This window comes from Acromyrmex echinatior, chromosome 4 (genome assembly GCF_024713525.1).
Source record: "Acromyrmex echinatior isolate Ae372 chromosome 4, ASM2471352v2, whole genome shotgun sequence".
NCBI classification, from domain to species: Eukaryota; Metazoa; Arthropoda; class Insecta; order Hymenoptera; family Formicidae; genus Acromyrmex; species Acromyrmex echinatior.
Genome location: NC_141855.1, coordinates 13,765,273 through 13,788,722, shown reverse-complemented (window position 1 = coordinate 13,788,722; position 23,450 = coordinate 13,765,273). Strand labels below are relative to the sequence as shown.

The window sequence follows — 23,450 nt, the reverse complement described above, 5'->3', positions numbered from 1 at the left end:
AAGTAAAACATAAAAAAATAAAACATTAAAAAGTGGAGTAATTCATCTTAGTAGATGTCAAGAAGATTAGATATATAATTATTCATAGAATTGCAATTTGTATAAAAATCACACTTTATGTCTGATTTCTTGTGATGACATAAAGTGTGATTACATTTTATACAAATTGCAATTCTGTGAATAATTATGTATTTAAGGAGTGTCTGTATTATATTATGTCCATTAGAACATATCGCACAAGTTTAAAACAATATTAAAATAAATAAAAAATTACATAATAAATATTTATTGTATAATAATGTAATATTTGTTACATAATAAATATATATTATTGTATTAAATTTTTTTCATTGTAGGATATTACACTTATCATAGAATTGTTTTCAATTTATATGATCTGTACAATTATATATCATATAAGAAATTATGTATTACATATATATGTATATTTTATACATTTTGATTAAATAATTTATCGAGAAATTGTTAATAATTTTATATCAAACTCATATGTTTTAAACGAACTAATGTTGAATTAAAACAGCAGAATTTAATTCGATTAACACTAAAAACTATCACGTCTAATAAATCATTTAGCGATATTTGATTTATAACATTCTCAAATTTCAGTAAACGACTATTATAATCTTACTTTTGTTGCCATTGATCCTTGCCAAGATTTTCAACATAATATGTCATTGTCACGGGGACATGCAATAGAATAGATTCTTCAAGAAATACACAAAACAGTGTATATACTATGTGCTCTATAATCATTCTTTGGTAACATTAAAGAGCATTAATCTATTAGAGTTTGCATATTTATATACTATTAAAAATTAGTAATTGATAGATAAGTAACTTATTAAAAACTTACATCATATCACTGATTGCTAGGCAATTGTCTATTGAACGTCTGTAAGTTTTTAACAATGTCTCATGAGCTACGTGACTATCTTTAAACTTACCGCCGTCAGTTCTCGAATCTACACAGCGCAAAAGCTGACGTGTTTCGATAGAAACAGCTGATTGAACACGAACACTGTTCGTGCGTTCGTGCAGACGTATCATTATTTTTCATTGTTAGGTTAATATCTCGTTAATTAATAAAATAATGTTGGGGAAAATAAAAACGAAGCAGGAGAAAAGTGGCGGTAAGTGCGAGAATTATCTTGAAAATAAGTAAATTGTAATTGTAAACGCAAGAAAATTGAATAATATAAATACTTTCTTGAGAGGTTATGTTTGTTATTTATTTATTTGCTATTTAAACGCAGCAACATATAAATTATAAATTAATAAAATCATTCACATTGTATCTAATTAATCCACGAAGTAACATAACTAATTAGTCACGATCGATGAGTCTGAATTGTTGAGTGATTTTCGTGTTTCTAAAGAAGTTTTTATATCTTGTGAATATTTTTCTCAGAATTTTTTATATAATTTAAAAAAATGTTTACGTAAACTTCAGAATTTATGAATTGACTTTTTAGAACATTTTTTAGATTTTCTGTACTCATTTCAGATCTTATATTAAATTGTAATATTTTTCATAAGCACTGAGAAAGTCGACATTTTTCTTAGAAGTTCGTTATATATGAAGAATTCTGAAATATATATTCTAAGATTTCTATAATTTTTTATTCTATAATTTCTAATGAAATCTTATCAAATCTGAATTATTAAGTAAGATTATTCGGAAATTATAGTATGAGAAATCTTAGAATATTTCATAATTCACATATATGAAAAATTCTGATTTAAAAAATATAGACTTTCTCAATATTTCTGAAAGGCATTCCAATTTGTATAAAAATTTCCAAAATTTTATCAGAGATATGCAATAGAATTACTAAATCAATGGTCAACTAAAGTAGATATTAAATATGATTATGTATTGCAGAGATTGTTGCATATAGCGAGACGGCTGTTGCAAACAACGCCGCAGTTGTAGAATATTGTAAGATCTCAATGGCAGCTTTATCAGGTGGCACAGCAGGACTGCTAGGATTGACTGTATTGTACGGATTCGTGTTTTACGTCTTTGCAGTTTTCGGACTGTGGGTAAGAGCACTATATTAGAATTAGCAATAATTGTATGTAATGTCACAAATCATCGTCGTAGGCGATGCTGTTGATGAAGGCTGGTGGCCAGTGGAGAAAATATTTTATTAGCAGGCGGCATCTCTTAACAAGTGGATTCTTTGGGGGACTTTGTGTATCCTTTACACTGCTTTCTAAAGTTTCTCTCTAAATTCTTTCAATCTCACTCTAAAAAATGAAAATTGAGCCAATTTTAAAAGAGGTTGACTCAAATTTCAATTTTTAAGTGACATTTCAGTGACTCTTCAGAATAAAATTCACTCTATAAATGTTTTAGAAAGTTTATTTTCGGAGGCTGGCCTATATATTTTTTCCTTAATATGTGATTGCAAAATCTTTTACAGACATACGTATTATTCTGGACGTATCCTTTTTCGCAATATAAATGATACAAACAATATATTTCTATAAATATGCAATACTCAAACAGAACATGAGTAATTGACATCAAAATGACTCCAAAATGATTTCAAAATGATTACCAAAAATCACGATTTATTTTAATACGATTTATTTACAATTACGATTTATTTTAATATCATTTTGATGTTATCATAGGGCTATTCTTTTTAGCTAAAGTTCTTGTACACTTCATCTTTCTTTCTATTCTCTCCAAGTTGGAAAAAAAAAGAAAAAAACTGAATCGTGCAAGTAGTTCATCTAAAAAGAACATGACCCATGACTTGTTGTTTTGCTTGATTGTTTCTTAAGTACGAATACATTATAAATTTCTTAATGATTCTGATTCAGATTTTTATATGGAATGGTTCATGTCTATTGAAAAGAGAAAGGGTGGATGGCTTACAACAATTGTGACACATCACGTAATTATCTAAATAAACAAAGTTGCATAATTATTATAATAAACCAATCATTGTATTTATTTTATTTAAGCCTTTCGAATATTGACCAAATAAATGACGAAGCATTCACGCGTTATTGTACACGTATGTCAATATGTATGTATATACAAGACATGTTTCTTTAAAATGATCACTGGCATTTATTATCCAATATTTAAACGTAAAAGACAATATGAAAGCCAATGCAATAGAGATGTTACATATTCTTTATTAAATGTATGATCTATATGTAGATATATATATTTGCATAATAAATTATTAATTACTAAATTACAATTATTCAATGAAAGTGACTGAAGGTATCATATGCATGTACCTAAACAACGACTGTGAATACATTTAAAAAGTTTATCATTATTTTCATCGTTATCAAGAACTATTATTTAAAATAATATTGTATTTATAATATTATTTTTAATCAACACCATTGAAATAAAAATAAATTAAATTTATTTATGAGATATATCTTTTTAAAATATCTTCAATAAAAATGAATATAAGCGCTTTGACGATTTTCGTGTCAGATGCAATTTCCAATAATTTATTGCATTATATATCTTTATTTTACTGTACATATTTATTTCTGCATACATTTATCAATTCTAAAGTTATTCTAAAATAGAAGAATCTCACGCACTAAAGAAGAGAATAAGAAATCGAGATACAACTTCCGTTAGTTTGTACTTAACATGCTCACATTTTCTACTTCAATGTTTAACTTTATTCATTCGCTACTAGCTAACACTCACTACAAAAACGGAAACTTATATTTGTATGTCATTAAAGAATCATATCTATAGTATTCTTAATAATTATATATATATATAGCTTACTTTGATATATGTTAAAAATCCACGGAAAAACCTTGATTTCGGCAGTGAAAATCAATCGCATTATACGAATATACTTAACACAGGGACGAGTAATAGTTCTTGCGAACTGACGGATAACATTCTTATGTCCATTTCCACCAATGTATAGATTAACTTTAATTTCAGTTTTTAATCTCAGTTTAACTCACTTTTTTATTTTTTTCTAGTTCTGAGAATTAGAAAAAGGTAAGTAGCGTTAAACCGCAATTAAAAAGTTAATTTACATGGCAGAGACGAAGATTAGCGTCATGTCTTTGCTAAAATCTGTAGAAAAATCTCAGATTTTCGTCTCGGAAGTTTGTTCATGCATTCCTGGCTCTTCTCGACAGCTCTCAGCGGCAATTTCGAGAGGCTTTCCAGTTTCCAAACCCTCTAGTCTTCTTTCCTCGTCCATCTTGTCTAGTTCCGCTTTGCTTAAGTGGTAGACTATTCCAGCCCCATAACCATCGCCCAAAACGTTGATCGAAGTCCTGATCCGATCCCTTGAAGCAAAACGATTGCTCTAATTTTACCGTTCTAATCGAACCTGTTGTTCTCAACCGTCTATCAATTATCATCGACTACTAATATATATATAATTTTTAATAGCATATTCAAAGTTTGATCAGATTAGTATTTTTCAATAATCGATAAAAAACGATTATGAGCATACAATGTATAGACACAATAATAGACATGTAACTTACAACATCCAGTCGATAGCGAATAACAGGGAAATATCGTTCGTAGGGAGACCTAAAGCAGTCAGCACCAACAGCATGGTGACTAGAGCTGCGCTGGGAATACTTGCGGCTCCAACGCTCGCCAAAGTAGCCGTAAGACTGTAAAAAGAGTAAATTTTAAAGCAAAGTACATGAATTTTTTTAATTCATTTATTAGATACACTGAAATTCTTTCTTTCAATTATAACTAAGTAGTTGGTGAAACGAAAGAAATCATATTCACGAAATACATGTACCTGACAGTAATGACTTCAACGAATCCCAATGAGATTCCATTCAATTGTGCTATGAAGATTGCGGCTACGGCTTCATAAAGAGCTGTCCCATCCATATTTACCGTGGCACCGACTGCCACAACAAAACGCGTCACTCGTGGATCGATCTTGTTATTTTCTTCGAGACAACGGAAAGTCAATGGCAAGGTTGCAGCGCTATAAACCCATGTATCGATTATATCATTGCTATTCCTTTAAAAAGTTAGTCATGCTAGAAAATTCAATTTTATACACAATTGACTCCATAAATATAAATAAAAAATGGTAGCATCACGATTTTCTAATTAATTTTGAGATAATCTCTGATTAATTTTTGAATTAACTTCAAAATAACGATCACGAAAACTTAAGATTAATTTCAGAAATGTTTTTAATTATTACCTCGAAGCGGTTCCTAGCGCTGTCACCCAGGCTTGCATCATACCTCTGAAGAATACTGCTGGATTCTTTCGGGTCATAAACCAGTAGATCGATGGTAGCGTGATGATTGCGTGAATCATCAAGCCTAATACAACGGTTACCATATACAGACCCAACATTTGAGCGGTTGCCGCCAGATTTGTGATTGACATAATTTTTCCAGCTATCAGACACATAATTCCGAACGGAGAATACCTACAGCGATTGCCAATTGTATTGTCGTAAAAGAGAAAATAAAAAAAAAGAGAAATGTTTTATTTATCTTAAATTTCTATACATTAAGTTAATATTCGTATTCTTATCAACTCATATGCTTGAGCTAAATTTGAATTATGTTTGATCAATTATTGCTTAAGTTTATGTGAAATTATTTTATTGACTTTATTATTTATTTCTTATGTATTTCTATTTTTTATCTCAAACTCTAATTATGTGTGTGTGTGTGTGTGTGTGTGTGTGTGTGTGTGTGTGTGTGTGTGTGTGTGTGTGTGTATACAGGGTCTAACAACTACCACCTTTCTTCTTAAGAACGTATTCTTAAAGTAATTTTAAGACTAAAATCCTATTATAAAAATGTCGAGGCTACAATAGTTTTCGAATTATATAATTGGTTAAAGATAGTATGTAATTCGAAAACTATATTATTATAGCCTCGACATTTTTGTATTAGGATTTTCGTCTTAAAATGTTTAAAAGAATCCAGAAATAATAATAGAGACTATAAAAGTAAAATGGTTTTTGACTTATAAACATTTAAAGTTAGTTTATAATTTAAAAAATTATTGTAGCTTGATATTTTCGTATTAAGATTTTCGTTTCAAAATTACCTCAAGAATAATAAGAGGAAATGCGGTAGTTGTGAGTTACATATATATATATATATATATATATATGTATATATATTATATGTCAAATTAATAGTTATATTTTTATTGACTATATTCCAAAAACTGAAAAATAAAATTGAATAATGTTATATACTTAATTATTTAAATTTGTGCTCGTGTGAAATTATTTATTGTTTCATACCAAACAACGACGATCGTGACGAGTTTCATGATAATCTCATTCAACACGACGAAAAAATCCACCATCAATTTGCCGCGTGGTCCTATCTGTCCCGCGAGTACACCGAAGATGATGCAAAATACAATCATACCCATCACATTCGTACCGTCCTTGTAAACCAAGATCGGCTCCACTATATATTCGCTTTGATTCGCGCTACCAATTATGACCACCTTTTTCTTCACATAAGAGGTCTGAACCTGCTGAAAGCACGCTTGCACCAGGTTTTCCGGCACCATGTTTCTAAGAACGAAAGATTACAAAAGATTTTTCGAATTTAAATTGTTACTGTGGAGTTATAGAGGCTGATTTTCCATACCGAATTATATCGAGAATTGCGTCTACAGTAGAAACTTTTGTCTCCTCAGCTTTCACCACCGCCGCGGCCGAAGTTTTGATCTGCGGATTACCTGGATGAATCATCAGCACCATCGCAATACCCACTATAGCGGCGAGAATGGTCGTTATTGAGTAGTACGTTAATGCTCTGAATCCTATCCTTCCTGACCTTTGAACATCCAGCTGTGCCATTCCTAAAATAAGTAATTATTTGTACCTTGGGGATGAGGGAGATATGTAGAGACAAGTTGAAAAATTTTAAACGTATAATAGATTTGTTTTTTTCATCTGAACTCTTTACACAATTCATCTTTTCTCTTTTCTCTTTATTTGGAAAAAAAAAAGAAAAAAGATAAACGCTACAAGAAGTTTAGAACAGACATAATATCTTTGCTATTTCAACACAAAACTCTGACATTCGAAATTAAATTTTTGTTTTTAATCTTTAAGCAATTAAATTTTATCTTTTTCTTTCCCTTTTTCTATTCATTATCTGCTTAAAAATGGATTGTCGGTGAATTATAATTACCGGATATTAACGATGAGATGATGAGTGGCAAAATAAACATCTTCAACATCCGCATAAGAAGCTCTCCCGGGAAGCTGACGAGGGTTATAGATTGCGGTGTAAAATCTGCCAATCGACCCAGAAACCCGAGAACTAGACCCATCAAAACTCCAGCGATGGTTAGTGCCAGAAGCAAGTTATTTCCCATCCATTCTATCACCTACATTCCCCACAATGCGTAATAAATTTTATGAAGCCACACTGCGTGATATTTTTCTTCCCGGAGCAAATAAGATTCCAAGAAAGTTAATTTTTGAGCATCATATACTTTTTGATCACTTTCATTGCAAAGATAAGAGAATATTGAGAAAATAAATTGAAAGTAATAAGGAAGGATTACGCACTGAAAATTTTATTGATTCTACTATAAAAATTTGATTCTTGAAAAAGTTTACTGACCATCTGTAGCCTATCAAGCGCCGTCACTTTGTGCTGCGCTTCGGCCTCGATTTCTTCCTCAGATGTCATCTTCTCGATCTCCTCTACACACGACCTGGAAGATATTCCAGATGAAAAGCAGCCCGAATTTTTGGTAAAAGCATAAGAAATCTTTTTACATATGACTGCCGCTCTCCTTGGCCTCCGTCGAGGCTCCCCGGAGAACTGCAACCGCGCCAGAAATACGTTGCCCCAAAGACATCCTTCTGGCTTTTGAAGACACGTCGCTTCAAGATTTTAGGTGAAACGTAGCACGAGGAATGTCGAAATAGGCCTCGCGAGTCTTCATCCCGCGGCCTTTATAACTGCGTTATACCTTTTCACAATGCGAATCATCCTGATTTTATTCACTGGCTTCCACAATTTGTCTGGATTATCAAATGTAGAAGAAATGTGTATTATTCCTTTACGATAGTTCTTTCATAAGTTTGTCTATGTCAAGAATTATTAAAGAATAAAATTACTTTTCTTCAATGCAATTAAATTACTTAAAGATTTACAGCGTTAAAATATTTTATTTTTATTACTCGTTTAAAAAACTTCTTTTTAATGCAATTCCTTAAGAAAAAGTGTTTCAATGTACTGAATAATTAGTCAGTATATTCAAACACTTTTTCTTAAGAGATTAAATTATTTAGAACTTTATATCGTTAAGAAAATTTCTATTTTTAGTACTTTTTTTAGTGACCTTAAAGGAAACGTCAAATTAAAAATTCAAATGCTTCCACTGTTGCAGCAAAAAATGCTTATGAAAATCCGTGATTATCTTCCTGAATTATCACGATCCTCCGCTTCGCTTCCTGCTCTTTGTGTTTTCTATTGAAAATCAAATTCGGCAAACGAACAATTCTTCTCGCGAACGATTATCGAGGCACGTGCGAACCGTTCGGTAGCGCATCGCGACACACGACGATCCTTTCACGTGAACCACCGGGAACCATCAGGGCAAATTGCACAAGCGCACGATGGAACGCTGGCCCCGATGATGACGGGAGGGAGGGGGAGGGGGGAGGGGGAAAGACGAGGTGGTAAGGCCCCGAAGGAGGTCACAACCGATCTATTACGTTCAGGATCATTGCACCGCTTCAGTTGCGGGCGCGAATGACATCCGCAGAGCTTCCGACGTGCTTTTCGTGATCGCGCAATCGACTGTCGAGAGATCGGATAGATCTGTCGCCACGCCGCGCCGCGCCGGTGAGTTAGGTATCGCGCCGCGGCGTTGGGATCTGCCTGCAATCAGGCCGATAATGTGCCCCATCCAGGAAGTTGATTAGTGCGCGCGTCGGGGGAGGCCCCGGGGAGACGAAAGGCACGCACCGAAAGGGGAAAGGGGGACACACGGCGAGATGAACGGAGATGTGTCACGAGGAGAAAGAGAGACCGGTAGATCACAGGAAGAAGGCACTCATCGCGGCGGGTCGCACGGCACCGAATAATAAATGCCGAAGGGAGTAAAAATGCCGCTGCCCGGTGCATTTCGTAAAAATCGCTGCTTGACGTAAGGCATTCTGAAATGAAGGTAGAGAGAATTAAAATAGCGCTGTATGAGAGGGAAGTCTTTGATGATGATGATATCGGAGCATGAAGAGTGTTGAATACTAGATATCTTCTAATGCGCAATATTCAATTAGAAAGGTGTATGTGAAGCTGAAATATGAACATTGATAGATAGAATAAATATATAATTATATTAATCCAATATATATAATATAAGTAAAATAATATAATAAGACTTTCAATGCTCATTATGGAGGATATTATATACATATATGGATATGCTTATTTACAAGACAAGTACTTTATATCATTAATTGCAAGTTTTATTGTATTTTAAAAAATTACAATATATACATTATTATAATAAGTGACATTAGTAGACACATTAATATACATATAGATCTTATGATAACAATAAATATATAAAATTTGCTTTAAATTGTTATCAAAACTATATTAAATTATTGACATATTAATTTATATTAAATAAATTATAATAATATAATAATAGGTTATTAGTGCTAATGCACAAGTTGTTTTAGTGCGATATAATATACAATACTAAATAAATTAATACATTACAATTATGTTCTCAAACGTTTTGACTTGTCAGTTTCATTATTAATGATTAATAATTAATAATTATTTACATTATAATAATTATTTACATAGTCCAATCAAACATATTGGAAAATGTTGTAAGAATGTACGAAGTTTTGTAACCAAGACAAATCTAGGATCTGCTATGTTCCTCACGGTATAAACGAAATAATCTTATTGTTAGACGAACTTTTATAATGCGATAACAATAGAAAAACAAATGCAATGATAATGAAGAACAAATATATAGTTAACACAATTTAATATTAGACAGTAATAATAGACAGGGGAAGACATTAGAACAATAATATAATTTTTCACTGAAAATGATTAGAGTAAAGGTCGAAACGTTTGAAGACGTAATTGTAATGATATTAACATCTATATAATATATTATATCGCACTAAAACAACTTGCGTATTGGCTCCAATAATCCATTGTTATATTATTGTAATTTATTTAATTTAATTAAATCATCAAATTATATAGTTGATATCAACTGTTAATTTATATTAAGTTATTTTTTAGCTTATATGTTCTTTTTTTCTAACTAATTTTTCTACTGTACTGTTCTTCTGACACCTATCCAAGTAGCAACATGTCTGTTACTGACGCAGTTATCTTGCAGTTAAATTGTTGGCAATACACATTATTGTCTGCATGTGCTACAATGTCGGTATATTCGAAATCGTTGAAGATAAATCTACGGCAAGTTGCTAGCATCATAAACAATCAGATCTGTGCGATTTTGCTGAGACACGTTTTGCTATCTGGGATATCTAATTTAAATTAGACATCTTAAAAACATCATATGATCTCTTTCTGTTAGTTTCATAAGACGTCTACAGTAATTTTAAGACATCTCTTAGATGAATTTAAGATGTCAAAATATTTTCTGAGATTTTATTTATAAAGGATCATAATATGTTACAATTAATTATATTCTACCCAGCTTTTGCAAGCATATTTCGGTTGAAATCATCGATTTCCAAACTTTCGTGAACCTGACAGTGATAAAAGATAACAGTTACGCGGAAATATTTGCGCGTAATTGTTTTAGATGCATGTAGGATACGACCATTTACAAGACCCCTTTGTATATCCGTTGGGAAGTAACCTAATTCCTCTAGCAATGACGGCTATATGAGTGACTATATATAGACTAACATCGGGTTTACGGTGGTAGTATAATACGAGGACAAATCGAATCTCCCCACGATAACGCGTTTAACATCCCGTAACTTCTGAGCGAAAGAGCGAGCCATTCGAGATAGAATTAATTAATGTATTTGAGAAAATTGAGTTACAATTGTCGTCGCTCGTGCATTCCATTTGCATAAATTCGATTTCTTTTCCTATCTATCTCATGCAATTTATCTTCTTTTTCGCTATTTGTATTTTGGAACAAATTAACTGAAATTACTTCAAAATCATGTTTACAATTATTATTACATTTTGATTTACAAAGCCAAATATTTAATAATTATGTAGAATTAAATTCTTTCGATCGGTTGTTTGATTCCAAATGTTAGATTAGTTAGATGTAAATGCGATGCTGCTGTGAATTGAAGAAATATGTTTCTATGCGAATCTACATGAAAGCGATTTTAATAATTTTCAGATAAAGTAAATATAATTCTATTAAATATAATTCAGACAAAATTAATATAATTCTATTTTCTATAATCCACGTACACAAACGTTTTTCGTGATGATCGAATCATCCTATCATTTATTGTTTAAACAATCCATTATTATGTTGTATAATGGCAAAACTGTGATCAAAAGAATGACAAAGTTAACGAAAGATAGATTAAACTAAATCAATATATATATTTTGCTGTATACATATTTTATAATACCATAACCTTCGATATGTTCTACGAATGCAACTGAATGCAACACGCGTTCTCAATTTACCCGCGTTTCTGCGCACGACTATTACGTATCGTCACGTGGTATCGTCACGTGGTTTGCTCAGCAACGAAAACAGAGCAGACGAAAATTTCCCACGTGTTGCATGTTCAATACGCACGTTTACGCTCCCATTCGCGATGCCTTATGATTCGAGACGTGAACAATACTTTCTCTACAACACTTTGTCGATCCTGCTAAAGGCTGTAGAGAAAACTCGAACGACCGTAGACCTGCGGAATGAGGCGACAATCGTCGGCATTATCGAAAATGCGGACGCGTAAGTAAAGGGTTTTGTTTCTGCTGCGATGTGAAGTTGTCGTACATGTAGGTTAGGCCTAGAGTGTATTCAAGCATCATGTGCATAATGCTTCATTTATCCTTGTTTAATTGGTGAACAACAAGACGTCTGTTTTTTATTGCTGCACTTTCTGAACCAGTACATAAATATATGTTTGTTCCACTTTAACTTATTGCACCGGTTCAGAGTACAGCAATAAAAAACAGACCTATAGATAAATGATGCATCATGTGTGAAACGGAATGCACCTCCTAATTCTATCGATGTAAGATTAATTTTGTCTTGTTTTAACTTACAATTTGCGTTTATCTTTTTCTAATTAAAAATTCTTAGAATGAATTAAGATTAAAGTTAATCTTACGTTGAAATGAAACCGGGCCTTATAGAGCTTGTTGTTGTATTAAGAAATTTTCTGTTTTTTTTTATGAAAAAATGCATATAAAAATTGGAAAAACCAACGATGTCCCTAAATTCTTTCCTCGAAAATGTCAGCAATTGAAATAACTCCGAAATAAATTATTATCGTCATATACTCTGAACATATTGCTTTCGTTTTCATTTTGTAGATACATGAACATTGTGATGAAAGACTGCGTGTTTACGGATCCCCGCGGAGACTCGTTCAAATATGATATGTTCTTCGTACAGGCACGTAACATTCGCAGCGTCCACGTGCCAATGAACGTGAGTGCATCGAAATCCTTTTCTCCTTTAACGACTATCTCCGTGTCGAGAATCTTGTCCCGGCTTGGCGAGAGTGAAGCGTTCGAATAATCGATCGCACGTTGAGGTTATGTTGCGTTTCGTGACTAAAAAATCGATCTTTCATTCGCTCCTCGGATTACTTATCTAAGCATACTCGGGTCATCAAAGTATTTAGGGTATCTAGAGTTTAGGGTATTTTGTACTTCAGAGTTGCTCAGTCTGACTCTGAAACGTCCCTATAATTGCCGGGTCATATGCCACTCCATTTACTCATACCTGCTGAATTATTCAACTGCATCATGCTAACGTACATCCATTGCTATCGCCTAACATGATGTCGGTAATTGCGCTTCATGGATATGATTAGAAACGTGGGTTTTCGTACTGTCAAGTTATATAAACACAGACACTCTTCTATATGCAAACGAGTGAAACAAGTGACTGATAAAATAGAAATATTTCCTGGTACAACTGTGTGTTCGATTTCTAACGACCGATACGGTTTCGCGTGTAGTAATCCCGCCAAAAGTGACATGGATGTGTTCAAATTCACAGACTATGATTGTATCGGTTTCGACCTGGATAACACGTTGCTGCGTTATAATGTCACGAATCTGGTGTGTATAGAGTATGAGATGCTAGCCAGATTCCTGGTCGAAATACGGGGATATAACAGGAATCTGCTAAAACCACTGACAGATGATGACTTGGACTTCATGCAGAAAGGGTTATTGCTGGACTTGGAAAGGGGAAACTTGCTCAGGATGAGTCCAGATGGTGTTATTCGCAGAGCATGCCATGGTACGTGTTTGCTAAACATGGATCAAATAAGAGAGATATATCCTGAACAGAAATCAGAGATCACTGATATCTTCTGCCACGACGTAATGGCAACTTGGGGTGGTCCTCTGTCAGAGAAAGTCAGGAGTTTGCTGGATTATTTCGATATAGTGGCGAGTCTCGCGTTTGCACGAATTGTAGATGCACTCGACGAAGAACACGGATCATCCTTGGACAGATACAATGTCTGGCCTGACATATTGGCTGGGCTGTTCTACATGTTTTCTAGAGAGCACTTTCAATCGAGCAAGGGAATCTTTGGACACATTAAGAGAAACCCGGAGAAATATCTACTTAAATGTAGCTCGAACACCATCTCGTGGTTGAAAGAAATAAAGAAAATGTCCGCGACCTTTCTTCTTACCGGATCAAACGCGGATTATGTAAATTTTACTGCGAGTTACGCTCTCGGAGAGGACTGGCAATCACTTTTCGATATTGTAATATGTTTCGCGAAGAAGCCAGGATTTTTTATTAATAATCGACCATTTTTCGATGTTATAAATAATAACGAAACCAATACCCCGAGTCAAGATTTAAAACGAGGTGAAATGTACAGTCAAGGAAACTGGAATAAACTATTGGAATTTCTCGCTCATATAACAGGGAAAACTAATCAGCAATGTTTGTACGTTGGCGATAATCTCATACAAGACATTTATGTACCAAATGCATTCGCACATTGTGATACGCTAGTTGTGATCGAAGAACAAATGTCGGAAGGAATGCTTCAACAAGCTTTGACTCATCCAGACGAAAAGATTTTAAATTCGAGGTTTTGGGGGTCTTATTTTTGCTTAAAAGATTCGACGATTAATGTAGACTCTTTATGGGGCCATTTAATAAAGAAACACGCGAAGCTATGTATACCAGATATCAGTTTAGTAACACAGAAATCATTGGAAGAACCTATTCCTTGTTTTGATAAGGATGGAAAGTTATATCGCGGATATTATCCTGCTATACCACTTAGTATATCAGCTATGTAATATAAGAATAGAAATATAGGATTAAGTATATTATATCGTTCGTTATAAAGAAACAATTTTAGCTTAAAAAATTTTACAAGTATTAGAAAAGTTTTAAGTGCTTAGCTTATAAGACTTTTAAATATTATGTATATTCGTACATTTTATTCTGTTGTTGAAAAACCATAATCTCTAATAAAATAGAGCAACTTATTTTTATATTTAGTTTTATCTAATTTAAGTATATTATTATTTAAGATACGGATTATCCCAGCTATCAAGCAACAATTAAATCGATTAAGCCGACCTGCTTGGAAAGATAAGAAACGCACTTTCAAAACAAAATATGCTCAGCAGCGACAACAGGAAGGCCTTGCAGCTGTAGAAAAAATTTTAGAGAGTAGGAATACAACAAAAGACGAAACCACAAAAAATGAAGATAAATGATACTCGTAGATTCTGATTTTATTGTGTATTGCCTAAGTATATGATCATTTTTATTTTGGTTGACTGTTTGTACTTTAAACTTGACAGCTCAGTTTTGTAATATTTTATGTAAATTTACATTTCTGTTTTTTTATACAAAATTTTATTAAATGTACATATATTTTTAAAAAAGAATCACAAAATAAATATTCAATCACATAATTCAATATACGAATATTGTAATAGATCCCTTTATTTAATGTATAACACAAGAAGAAGGCCATTTTTAACAAGAAATGCTTTAATAAGAATATAAGAAATTTTATATAAGATGTATATATTAATAGAGAAGACATTCGTTATTTTCTTTCAATAGCAATGGCAATGCCCATTCCCCCTCCTATGCATAAAGATGCAACACCTTTTTTCTTTCCTGTTCTTTCTAAAGTATGTAACAGAGTGATTAGTATTCTTGTGCCTGAAATATAAAATTTTATCATAAAATTTCTTTTGAATTCTTTTAAAGAAAGTTCAAGCATTAATACATACCTGACATACCAATAGGATGACCTAAGGCGATAGCACCGCCATTTACATTAACTTTTTCAGTGTCTAATCCGAGTTCTTGAATACATGCGATTGCTTGTGCAGCAAAGGCTTCATTTAGTTCGTAAAAATCCACTTCCTCTTTTGTCCAATTCGCTTTTTTTAACTGAAATAAGTGCACATTTTAATTCATAATATCGTGTTGAAATAAAAGTAACACATAAATACTAACTACTAATTTAACAGCTTCAACAGGTCCGATGCCCATAATTTTAGGTTCAACTCCAACCTGTGCAAATGCAACAATACTGGCTAATGGTGAGATTCCTCTATTTGCAGCAGTTTCTTCAGACATGAGCACTACGGCAGCCCCACCATCATTTATACCGGATCCGTTGCCGGCAGTAACCGTACCATTACTCTAAATACAATATAATGATTTCAAACGTATATTATCTTTTTTCTAGACAATTATATATTTATAGATATATAGAATATTATATGTCCATACCGGTATAAATGCTGGTTTTAATTTTGCAAGTTTCTCTGTGGTCGTTCCAAATTTCGGGAATTCATCTTTAGACATAACAAAAGTTTCCTTTTTGGTTGTAACGGTTACTGGAACAATTTCCTTATCGAAATATCCGGCATTGATAGCAATCTCTGCCTTCTGTTGAGATTTGCACGCGTAATAATCTTGCTCCTCTCTGCTTATTTTATATTGTTCAGCAAGATTCTCAGCTACCAATAATTGATAATATAAATGATAATACATAAAATTTAAATTTTCCTAGTACAAAAATATAATATTTAGTTATAATATTTTGTAGTCTTGCCTGTGACTCCCATGTGAATATTATGAAAGGAATCTGTTAGACCATCTTCCAATAGTGTATCAACTAAATTACAACTTCCAATTTTCACACCAGACCTGAGATAAATGGCATGCGGTGCTCTACTCATAATTTCTTGACCACCAGCCACAACTATATCGCTTTCCCCTAACTTTATAGAAAAGTAACCATTCATTACAGATCTGTAAGACATGTAATATGTTACATCAAATAGTTCAGGTGATTTTTTTTCTTAACTATATGTATAATATGGAAATAAGTCTGTTTTTTATAGCTGAACTAGTGTACTCTTTGTACTCTTAAAGTGAAATACATTTATATTTAATATTTGGCAAGAGTGAGAAGGAAAGTTTTAATCCAGTGCAGCAATAAAAAACAAACTTAATATCACATGTAGAACAGGTAGACATACTTTAGACCGGAACCACATAACATGTTTATTTGATAAGCAGGTACATCGATAGGTATGCCAGCACGTATTGCTGCTTGTCTTGCAGGATTTTGACCTTCAGTTGCAGAAAATATCTGAAAAAAATGCAACGTATTATAGAAATGCCTTATATGTATATGAATTTAATTGTATTTAAAAATATATATAATTTAATGCTTTATTTCTTCTAGAATTATGAGTACCTGACCCATAATAACTTCAGAAACATCTGATCCTTCCAGTCCAACTCTTATTAAGCATTCTTTGATGGCGATACTTCCCAATACTGATGCTTTTAACGAAGATAAGGACCCACAATATGATCCTACATTTACAGAACAGTAAATTTAATTATTACAAAAACAAGTTTTATATTTATAGCATTTTCTGTAGGAATAATATCCTATGGTAATCAAATAAGATGTAAATTCGCTTCTTTGATGCACAGCACAATTTTTAATATTAGTATATTTTAATATTTGTATATTATGTTTTAATATTTGTATATTTTTACAAACTATTTTTTATTCCACAATTATAGTATTTTTAATGTATCTATAATCATATTCAGCCCTGGGCATGTATTTAAAATATTTTTATTTGAAAAACAGTATTTGTTACACAAATACAATTGTATTTAATATTTTGTGTTTTAAATACTAAGATTGATTATATCTTAATCAATCTTATTATTTGAATTATAAATTACAAAATATATTTTCAATCTTTTGATTTGAAATACAAAATACAATTATATTACAAGTATTGAGTTTAAAATAAAAATATTTCAAATGCATGCCCAACCCTGATTGTATTTTGATACACTAATAACAAAAGAGATAACCTGAATGAATCTCCAAGTGGGTTTGATAAATTTTTATCGCTTATGATAGAATTTTGCGCAAAATATCGTAGAAATTTATTTCAATGGCACTATTCAAATTCAAATTTCGCATTTGTTTAAACTTCAATAATTTAACATTGCAAATTATTACACAGAATTTTACTAGCTGCGTATTTCGTTATTAGTGTTATTACCTATGGGTGTCCTTACAGCAGACACAATCACTACAGTGCGATCGCTCATTTTATGTCCGTGAACAAGCACAACTGAATCTACTGAGAGATACACAAAAACTGCCACGTCTTGACTGAATAACGGAATTATATTAGCTTGACGCCGTGTACCAGGAGCGGCTATATCGTGAAATTGTGTCACGCCGAACATGTACATGCGCGGAAGAAAAGCAGAGAATAAAGAAGGGGAGATCTTGGTAGAGCTGTTTTCGAGTCTTTCGATATGTTTAGGAATTTTACAAAAAAAAAAATTATTACGTAATGCGTGACGAAAATGATTAAAAAAAATGACGTATGTAAAATATACGATAAGATTTAAAAAATAATGACTTTAATGTTGATAAAAAACAACGTTGATAAATACACAATGTTGATAAAAATAACAAATAAATTGGGAATAGGAAGAAATAGTAACTCCAACTAAATAATGTAATGATAATAATGTAATAACACAAGTCTTTAAAATTTTATTTCATGTAATATGCTGATACGTATTAAAGCGAATTCACATAATCATCCAGTAAACAATTTTTTAGACATGAATATGTATAAATGTGTATAAACATACATAAATATTCATAAACATATATGATTATATGAAATAATACATTCAGCAAACGAGAATGGATTGAAATGAATTGAAATGGATTCAGATTTTCAGAAATATTCACGAATGATTTACGAACATTAAAATGAATATTTTTCAATCCTGAATCCATTTTTATTCATTTATTGCATGGAGCATATCTCTATGCCTTTCAATTTAAAAATAATATTAGCTTTTTCTGTGCATTGTGAATACTGTTTAATTCAAAATTTTGAATAGAAAATGCAGTTTTTCAATCCAATTGCATCCAATTGAATCCACTTGAATCCAATTAAATCCAAAAAAAATATTCGTTATTTAAAATACACATTCAAATAGAAAAAAATTTCAATCCATTTTAATCCATTCTCGTTTGCTGGGCATCCCTCTTTCTTTTGTAAAATTATTTTTTAGTGCAATAGAAATAGTAATACTAATGTGAAAATATTATAAAAATAATTAAAAGAGTAATTTTCACATATTATTTGTTTTAAAAAAAATCAAGTTTAAAGAAATATAAAAATGGAATCACATGGTACTCGATTTTTTTGACCGAAAGCATGTATGCAAGCATGTATGCATACGTGTATGCTTCTATGTTTGATGCATACAGTGACGTTTGACAAATAACTATTAAAATTAGCAATTGTTTCTTTTGCTTTACATCATTTACATCATTTAAATTAGCAATTGTTTCTTTTGATTTACATCATTTACATTATTTACATGCAGCACACAGCACTCAATGCATGAACGAGTTCTAGCATACATTAGAGCAGGCATGACTGTATGCACATGGAAGCTTTCCAGCAGGCCCAAATCGACACAAGAGTCATTCCGTCTTTGTTTCTCACTGATTATTGAACAAGGACAAAATGACTCTTGTGTCAATTTGTATTTCTTGCTGGAAAGCTCCCCATATTATTATTCAAGAAATTGAGCATCATATCCCAGTAAATGAGAATGAATTAAAATGGATTGAAATTTTTTTCTATCCAAATACGTATTTTATATATATAAATAGCGAATACTTTTTTTGGATTTAATTGGATTCAATTGGATTCAATTAAATTCAATTGGATTCAATTAGATTCAATTGGATGCAATTGGATTGAAAAAACTGCATTTCGTATTCAAAATTTTGAATTGAACAGTATTCACAATGTGTTATGTGTGCACAGAAAAAGCTAATACATATTATCTTTAGATTGAAAGGCGTAGAGTTATGCTCCATGCAATTCCTATAAATGAATAAAAATGCATTCAGGATTGAAAAGCATTTATTTTAACATTCGTGAATCAATATTTCTGAAAATCTGAATCCATTTCAATTCATTTCAATCCATTCTTGTTTGCTGGGATGATTCCATCTAAGAAAAATTGCTCATACACAATGTATATTTTTATATATAATTATACGTAAAGTAATTTTCGTATAATTAAAATAGTCTTTGATCCACCTTCTTATATTACTTCTTTTTATAAATTTCAAGTATAATGAACAATGCTGCAAATAATGCTTTGCCCCTATAAGCGCAAAATATTCCTAGAATATTATATAATATCATTAAAAAATTAAAATAAGTTATTATAATTTTTGAGAATATTGTACAATATTTTTTAATGTTATGAAAGTATTTTATGGATGTTATAAGTCCACTTGTATAAATATTCTTGGTATATTTCCTTTAACATCCCTAATATAAAATATTATTAAAATATTTATTAATATTAATTATTTTTATATTAGTGTAGTTCGAATTCACAATCCAGTAATGAAAGTCTTATCATTTTTATTAGTTATTATCTATGCTGCGTTTTGTGCTTAAATAACGTTTCAATGTGATTTTACGTACATATCTAGTCTTATAATTGCACACCAAAATTATTTTTAGTTTTCAAACATATGTTTTAACTATTATTATTTAAACTGGTGTAATAGTTTTACAAATTAAAATAAATGTTATGATTGGTTAATGTTCATACAATATTACAGTAATATTACATAATGTTATTTTTAATAATCATGTAATATTATCAGGAATTGTGGACATATAACCATCCACTAATATTTAAAGAATATTATTTAATATCATATTAATTTCACTAAAATATTCCTCAAATGTTACGTTTAATAGTTTGGAAATATGTTTAAATTATTATTTAATATTAAATAATATTATATGCCTATAGGAGCAGCATTGTTTTCACTATAATTCCTACGTAATTATATTTTTATGGCCCAATAGAATTATTTTCAGATCTGTATCTAGATAACTAAATTATTAGATACTTCAGTCAAATCTTCCCTTCCATTTTTCTTTCTTTGTAAGAGTATACATTTTGATATATTTTTAAAAAATTTGATCGTTACATTATTCAAGTTTCCCGGCAAAATAATCCTTCTATAAAACTCAAATAAACAGACACAATTATTATAAACAATTATTTATTTATTAATCACGAAATTGAAATTTTCTAAAAAAGAAATAAAATTCTGTGTTATTAAACGTATCCATTAAACTGAACTGACAGCGGTTAAATATTACACTAAGCTAGCTAAACACAAAAAATAATATAAGAAGGTGGGTCAAAGAATAAGAAAGAGAGGTTAACAAAAATAGTTGTTGGTAATGAAATACAATACTCGTGCGTGCAATGCAAAATACGAAAAGGTAATAAAAAAACTAAACTTAAAGCTTGGAATATCAATGAGACAAGCAAAAAAAATTAGATATAGCGACAATATTTCGTTCGACACTCGATCATGGTTGGTAAAATGTTTTTTTTTAAACAACTTTGTGTTTCCTTTTTAAATATATATCTTTAATGTTTTGAACATGTTCTGAACATATTTTAAAGTATTTTAAAAAAGCTTAAACATATTTAAAATATCGATTAAACATGTTTTTTAAAGTACGTCAACGCGATGTTACTTTGAAGCGTTTTTTAATTAGTCAGTTTGCAAAATTCTTTCTTCTAATTGCATTTTTATTCATTTATAGGAATTGTATGGAGCATATCTCCATGCCTTTCAATCTAAAAATAATATTAACTTTTTCTGTTCAAAAACACACAATTATGAATACTCAATTCAAAATTTTGAATAGGAAATGCAGTTTTTCAATCCAATTGCATCCAATTGAATTTAATTGAATCCAATTGAATAAAAAAAAGTATTCGTTATATTTTTTGTTTAAAGTACGCATTTACGGATAGAAAAAAATTTCAATCCATTTTAGTCCATTCTCGTTTGCTGGACATTAGTTGCTGATCGCAAGATTATTGCGACAGCCAATATGAAGCGTTGATTTCAAAATGCAAGCTTCAGATTGGCTGTCGCAACAAACTTGCGATCAGCTTGCAACTAATGTAGAACCGATTTAAGACAGCACGTGCCTAATTACCAATAGACACGATCCTGCACGAGCCGAATGACAGATGGACAGATGCTTCTGCCTGCATACAGCAGGTGTCGCTGGCGCGGCATGTACCGGAGCGCCGCGGCGACAGCAACGGCGACGGCGCGTTTGTTTTTACCCAGTGTGCATTGTGGAACGGTGACTGGTGCTAAGATGGCTGACAACAGGGAGGAGATTTCGGAGCTCGTCGAGAAACGAGGTATTTGTCGGCGCGTCGCGCCCCTTACTCATCACAATCGCGTCTTACCGTGGACGTCTTGATGCCGGGCGGTGCGTCGCGCATCTCAAGACGGCGAGCCGTCGCCGCGACACGTCCTGTCGTCTATGCACGCGCGACCGCGGCCGCACGTCGTCGGTCAGCCGTGGGCCGCGCCGCGTGCCGAGGACCATCCGCTGGACGATCGCGCGCGCGCGCCGATCGAGTCCGATTTCAACTGGGTGTTCCGCCGTCATCCGAGACGTCATCCGCGAGATCCGCGACTCCATGGTGACGGCTGTCATCGTCGCCGTCACGTTTGTCTTCCTCGCCGCTCGTCTATCGGACGTCACCAGGTCCGCGCGCGTTTGACAGCGCGTTCAACCTCGCGTAATACAAACGATAATAATTCCCGAGTCGCCGAGGTGATTACTCATTAAGGTCACGCGCCGACGGCCTTGCAACTCGCGTCGCCGCGACGACATCCCCGCCAGTCGTTTGAGATTACCGTTATCTGTCTCCGTCTATCTTTCCTCCTTCCTTCGCGATTTCTCTTCTTCTTTTCCCCTTACCACTATCTTTCTGTACCGCAATGATTCGTCCTCATGAATTTAATGCCGGCTGATTCGCCTTACACCTACACGGATGTGTTCTCGTCCTGTCTTGCGTGCACCAGTTCGGCACGACAGCCACGGCGCCGCAACGTGCTCTTACCGGCCGTTCGCTTCTTCGTCATCGCTGGATTCGTCAGCGTGCGCTATAATTGTGTTCTGTGTGCCGTATTAACACGTCGAATACTACACGAATTCGATCATCTCTGCAAAAATTTAAATAAACATACACACGCGTCAGATAATGGATGCCTTTTCAATGAGTACACCTATTACCTCGCTTGATACTTGAACTAGTGACTCGTGTAATTCTTTAATTCTCGTTTTTTTATCAATGTAGATTAACTTTAATCTCTTCAACGTACTTTTTATTTTTTTTTTAATTCTTTGAACTAGAAAAAGATAGATTAACAATAAACGGACACGAGGACCGTTTTCAAAATATATGATTACCTAAAAATTAAAATAGGTTATCAAGAGATTTCATTAATGAAATTCATGAATGAATTTCTTGGTCACCTTTAATCTTTAGTAACACATATTGTGAAAACCCTAAATACTGTTTTTGTTATCAAGAATTGTCAAGTAATGTCAATCGCAATCATAGTATTCGACGTGTTAAATAGCCGAGAATCATTAAGAAATATATCTGAACAATGACGAATTTAACATCAAGTTTAGAATTTTAACTTGATTAAATTAATTATAAGGATTTAATATATCAAATAGTGAGGAATAATGTATCTCTAAATAAATTTTTATTAAAGGAGAGCTTGTTAAATATCATTAAATGAACTTTAATGTCA

General features: G+C 32.4%; 6 protein-coding genes across 12 annotated transcripts in view; 4 read left to right on the top strand and 2 right to left on the bottom strand.

The window, feature by feature from the left end:
• Nucleotides 1-998: 998 nt before the first annotated feature.
• Nucleotides 999-3,239, top strand: EMC6 (ER membrane protein complex subunit 6). 4 transcript variants are annotated; one of them, XM_011056664.2, is made up of 6 exons: nt 999-1,154; nt 1,907-2,067; nt 2,129-2,221; nt 2,451-2,470; nt 2,857-2,930; nt 3,001-3,239. In XM_011056664.2, the coding sequence occupies exons 1-5, from the start codon at nt 1,115-1,117 to the stop codon at nt 2,885-2,887; spliced, it is 345 nt and encodes a 114-aa protein (XP_011054966.1). In that variant the 5' UTR covers nt 999-1,114; the 3' UTR covers nt 2,888-2,930; nt 3,001-3,239. The 4 variants fall into 4 exon arrangements, with proteins under 4 accessions (XP_011054966.1, XP_087261528.1, XP_011054965.1 ...); XM_087405402.1 differs by lacking the exon at nt 2,451-2,470; XM_011056663.2 differs by having other exon boundaries at nt 2,857-3,239.
• A 270-nt stretch (nt 3,240-3,509) lies between these two features.
• On the bottom strand, nt 3,510-8,877 carry Eaat-2 (excitatory amino acid transporter 2). Of its 2 annotated transcripts, none has more exons than XM_011056666.2 (10): nt 8,360-8,877; nt 7,791-8,103; nt 7,633-7,726; nt 7,195-7,393; nt 6,646-6,859; nt 6,288-6,569; nt 5,220-5,453; nt 4,800-4,994; nt 4,528-4,662; nt 3,510-4,323 (listed from the first exon to the last, which is right to left on the bottom strand). In XM_011056666.2, exons 2-10 carry the CDS (start codon nt 7,871-7,873, stop codon nt 4,119-4,121), a joined length of 1,641 nt encoding a protein of 546 aa, XP_011054968.2. In that variant the 5' UTR covers nt 7,874-8,103; nt 8,360-8,877; the 3' UTR covers nt 3,510-4,118. The 2 variants fall into 2 exon arrangements, with proteins under 2 accessions (XP_011054968.2, XP_011054967.2); XM_011056665.2 differs by having other exon boundaries at nt 7,791-8,039.
• Nucleotides 8,878-11,755: 2,878 nt separating this feature from the next.
• On the top strand, nt 11,756-15,149 carry LOC147909993 (U7 snRNA-associated Sm-like protein LSm10). The gene is made up of 3 exons (XM_087405400.1): nt 11,756-11,962; nt 12,550-12,667; nt 14,755-15,149. The coding sequence occupies exons 1-3, from the start codon at nt 11,823-11,825 to the stop codon at nt 14,941-14,943; spliced, it is 447 nt and encodes a 148-aa protein (XP_087261526.1). The 5' UTR covers nt 11,756-11,822; the 3' UTR covers nt 14,944-15,149.
• On the top strand, nt 12,687-14,715 carry Nt5a (5' nucleotidase A). Its single transcript, XM_011056669.2, has one exon. It carries the CDS (start codon nt 13,042-13,044, stop codon nt 14,515-14,517), a length of 1,476 nt encoding a protein of 491 aa, XP_011054971.2. The 5' UTR covers nt 12,687-13,041; the 3' UTR covers nt 14,518-14,715.
• An 8-nt stretch (nt 15,150-15,157) lies between the features above and the next one.
• Nucleotides 15,158-17,949, bottom strand: Acat2 (Acetyl-CoA acetyltransferase 2). The gene is made up of 8 exons (XM_011056670.2): nt 17,791-17,949; nt 16,956-17,077; nt 16,735-16,847; nt 16,305-16,504; nt 15,980-16,209; nt 15,701-15,889; nt 15,472-15,634; nt 15,158-15,400 (listed from the first exon to the last, which is right to left on the bottom strand). The coding sequence occupies exons 1-8, from the start codon at nt 17,837-17,839 to the stop codon at nt 15,282-15,284; spliced, it is 1,185 nt and encodes a 394-aa protein (XP_011054972.2). The 5' UTR covers nt 17,840-17,949; the 3' UTR covers nt 15,158-15,281.
• Nucleotides 17,950-21,834: 3,885 nt separating this feature from the next.
• Nucleotides 21,835-23,450, top strand: part of LOC105146433 (uncharacterized) — a 175,391-nt gene continuing 173,775 nt past the window's right edge. For all 3 annotated transcript variants that reach the window (XM_087405392.1, XM_087405391.1, XM_011056679.2), the window contains exon 1: nt 21,835-22,036. In XM_087405392.1, the coding sequence (XP_087261518.1) occupies nt 21,850-22,036 (187 nt within the window). In that variant the 5' untranslated portion in view covers nt 21,835-21,849. The remainder of the gene's footprint in view (nt 22,037-23,450) is intronic.

Bases quoted from the DNA above. Each gene is read 5' to 3' on its own strand.
- EMC6 (XM_087405402.1), top strand. From the start codon at position 1,115: ATGTTGGGGAAAATAAAAACGAAGCAGGAGAAAAGTGGCG. The intron at 1,155-1,906 runs GTAAGTGCGAGA...TATGTATTGCAG, and splicing joins GAAGCAGGAGAAAAGTGGCG to AGATTGTTGCATATAGCGAG. The intron at 2,222-2,856 runs GTATCCTTTACA...ATTCTGATTCAG, and splicing joins GATTCTTTGGGGGACTTTGT to ATTTTTATATGGAATGGTTC.
- Eaat-2 (XM_011056666.2), bottom strand. From the start codon at position 7,873: ATGTCTTTGGGGCAACGTATTTCTGGCGCGGTTGCAGTTCTCCGGGGA. The intron at 6,570-6,645 runs GTATGGAAAATC...TTTCGTTCTTAG, and splicing joins GCAATTCTCGATATAATTCG to AAACATGGTGCCGGAAAACC. The intron at 4,995-5,219 runs GTAATAATTAAA...ATGGGTTTATAG, and splicing joins GCGCTAGGAACCGCTTCGAG to CGCTGCAACCTTGCCATTGA.
- LOC147909993 (XM_087405400.1), top strand. From the start codon at position 11,823: ATGCCTTATGATTCGAGACGTGAACAATACTTTCTCTACAACACTTTG. The intron at 11,963-12,549 runs GTAAGTAAAGGG...TTCATTTTGTAG, and splicing joins ATTATCGAAAATGCGGACGC to ATACATGAACATTGTGATGA. The intron at 12,668-14,754 runs GTGAGTGCATCG...TTATTATTTAAG, and splicing joins GCGTCCACGTGCCAATGAAC to ATACGGATTATCCCAGCTAT.
- Nt5a (XM_011056669.2), top strand. From the start codon at position 13,042: ATGGATATGATTAGAAACGTGGGTTTTCGTACTGTCAAGTTATATAAA.
- Acat2 (XM_011056670.2), bottom strand. From the start codon at position 17,839: ATGAGCGATCGCACTGTAGTGATTGTGTCTGCTGTAAGGACACCCATA. The intron at 16,848-16,955 runs GTACTCATAATT...CATTTTTTTCAG, and splicing joins CTGAAGTTATTATGGGTCAG to ATATTTTCTGCAACTGAAGG. The intron at 15,635-15,700 runs GTTAGTATTTAT...CACTTATTTCAG, and splicing joins TTGAAGCTGTTAAATTAGTA to TTAAAAAAAGCGAATTGGAC.